The following is a 1,628-nucleotide window of genomic DNA, read 5'->3' as shown; positions in this document are numbered from 1 at the left end:
CAGAGGAGAGCGGGGCCCCGCCGGGGCCAGGGTCTAGCCAGAAGAAGAGCTGAGCCCAGTACGGGGAGGAAGAGGAGGAGGCGGAGGGCTGGGGCACCTACCTTGGGGGCTGGGGCAGTAGGCAAACTGGGGCCCATGCACCACTCTTCCTGCCCGCACTGGGCAGCGGGGCAGCGCCGGGCTCTCTCTGCGGTAGGGCAGCATCACTCCTGCTCAGGCTGAGCAGAGGTGGCCACATGTCACCAGAGCCATGCTGTGCCAACTGCCACCAGCCCAACAAATCCCTACAGTGCTGGCACCACTGAGGGCCACCACCCAGCAGTACCATCCCAACACCCAATGGTCCCCTGGCCCACCAGTCACCACTGTGCCAGCCCAGTGAGCTCCTGCAAGGGCAGGCAGGGGTCACAGACAGGGGACTGCTCCTGCCCAGGGCTCTGCTCACCTGGGGCTGGCTGGGCACTCAGGGCAGCACCGTGTCCACATGCCACATCCACGCGTCCCTCCAGTGAAGTAGGCTGTGGAACACCATGGCCATTTATATGCATGCCAAGAGCAAAGTCTAAGGAGCCTGCATTGCCCCTCGCCTCTGCTCGCCGCTCACCTCCTCCCCAGAAATTCCTGCAGTTAATGGGTAACCCCGCAGCATCCCCATCAGCTGCAGCACTGGGGTGGGGTGGGGTGCACAGCACTGGGTACTGCAGCACTGGCACACCCCTCCCTGCCTGAGACTCAGCATCGCCCTTGGGCAAGCCGTAGCCAGTGGTGGGGAGTGAGACAGGGCAGTGCTAGAGCCCAGTGCCCAAGGGGCAATGCCAGAGCGGCCTCAGCTCTCCGTCACTTGGTGCTGGGTGCTTCATCCCCTGCACCAGAGGAGGAGGAGGAGGAGGGCTCAGTGCTGGTGCTGCCAGAGTGTCCCAAACTGGAGGTGAGGCCACATACACATCCACTGTCCTTGGAACCATCTGAGCACCAGTTGTGAGGGACCTGGCTCTGCGCAGGATGCACGGTCCTCGCTGCCTGGGCATTGGTGGCAGGTTACATTAGCACCAGTGTGATCCCTGTGCCCTGTTGCTGTTGGTGATGGTGGCACATGGCCTGGCTCAGCCCATGCCAGTGGGTCAGTGTGGAGCAACTGGCAGTGCTGCGAGGGCTGCATGGGGCAGAGCCTGCATCTTCCCAGCATATGTGATGGGGTGGGCAGGAGAGGAACGACACCAGCGCTGCCGTCACCACCTCCTCGATGCTGTTTATCATTACCTGCTGTTTATGCACCTCCAGCCAAGTTTCCATCCACCCACGAGGTGCTCAGTCAGCTCCTGTCCACGTCTGCCCTAGGGAGAGCCAAGGGCCAAAGGCTTTTCCAGCCCCAGTGACTGTGGGGAGTGGGCATGGAGGGTCCACACAGTCACCACATCCCCATTCCTCCCAGTACCCACCACCGTGGACAAGCCAGCTGTAATTGTATGGGGAGAGCAAGTGGAGATCCCTTGGGCACCCCAGGGTGCTCGGGGACAGCCTGGGGACATCCCTGTCATGGCTGGATCATCACTAAGCCTCCACCAGGTCATAAACCAATGGAGCTGAATGCCAGGAGTTGCCACAGCAGGGTACATGTCCTGCCTCTG

The 1,628-nt window shown here is 62.0% G+C and overlaps 1 protein-coding gene across 1 annotated transcript in view; it reads right to left on the bottom strand.

The window, feature by feature from the left end:
- The window catches only part of SLC34A1 (solute carrier family 34 (type II sodium/phosphate contransporter), member 1), a gene marked incomplete at its 3' end in the record, with an annotated part of 3,503 nt that extends 3,299 nt beyond the window's left edge, over nucleotides 1-204 (bottom strand). Inside the window, 1 exon segment of the mRNA XM_010012151.1 lies at nucleotides 102-204. Coding sequence (XP_010010453.1) covers nucleotides 102-204 — 103 coding nt within the window.
- Between the last annotated feature and the right edge of the window lie 1,424 nt (nucleotides 205-1,628).

This window comes from Nestor notabilis, unplaced genomic scaffold, assembly GCF_000696875.1.
Source record: "Nestor notabilis isolate BGI_N333 unplaced genomic scaffold, ASM69687v1 scaffold16813, whole genome shotgun sequence".
NCBI classification, from domain to species: domain Eukaryota; kingdom Metazoa; phylum Chordata; class Aves; order Psittaciformes; family Psittacidae; genus Nestor; species Nestor notabilis.
Note: the sequence above shows the minus strand (reverse complement) of the source record. Positions and strands in the feature narration are given on the sequence as shown.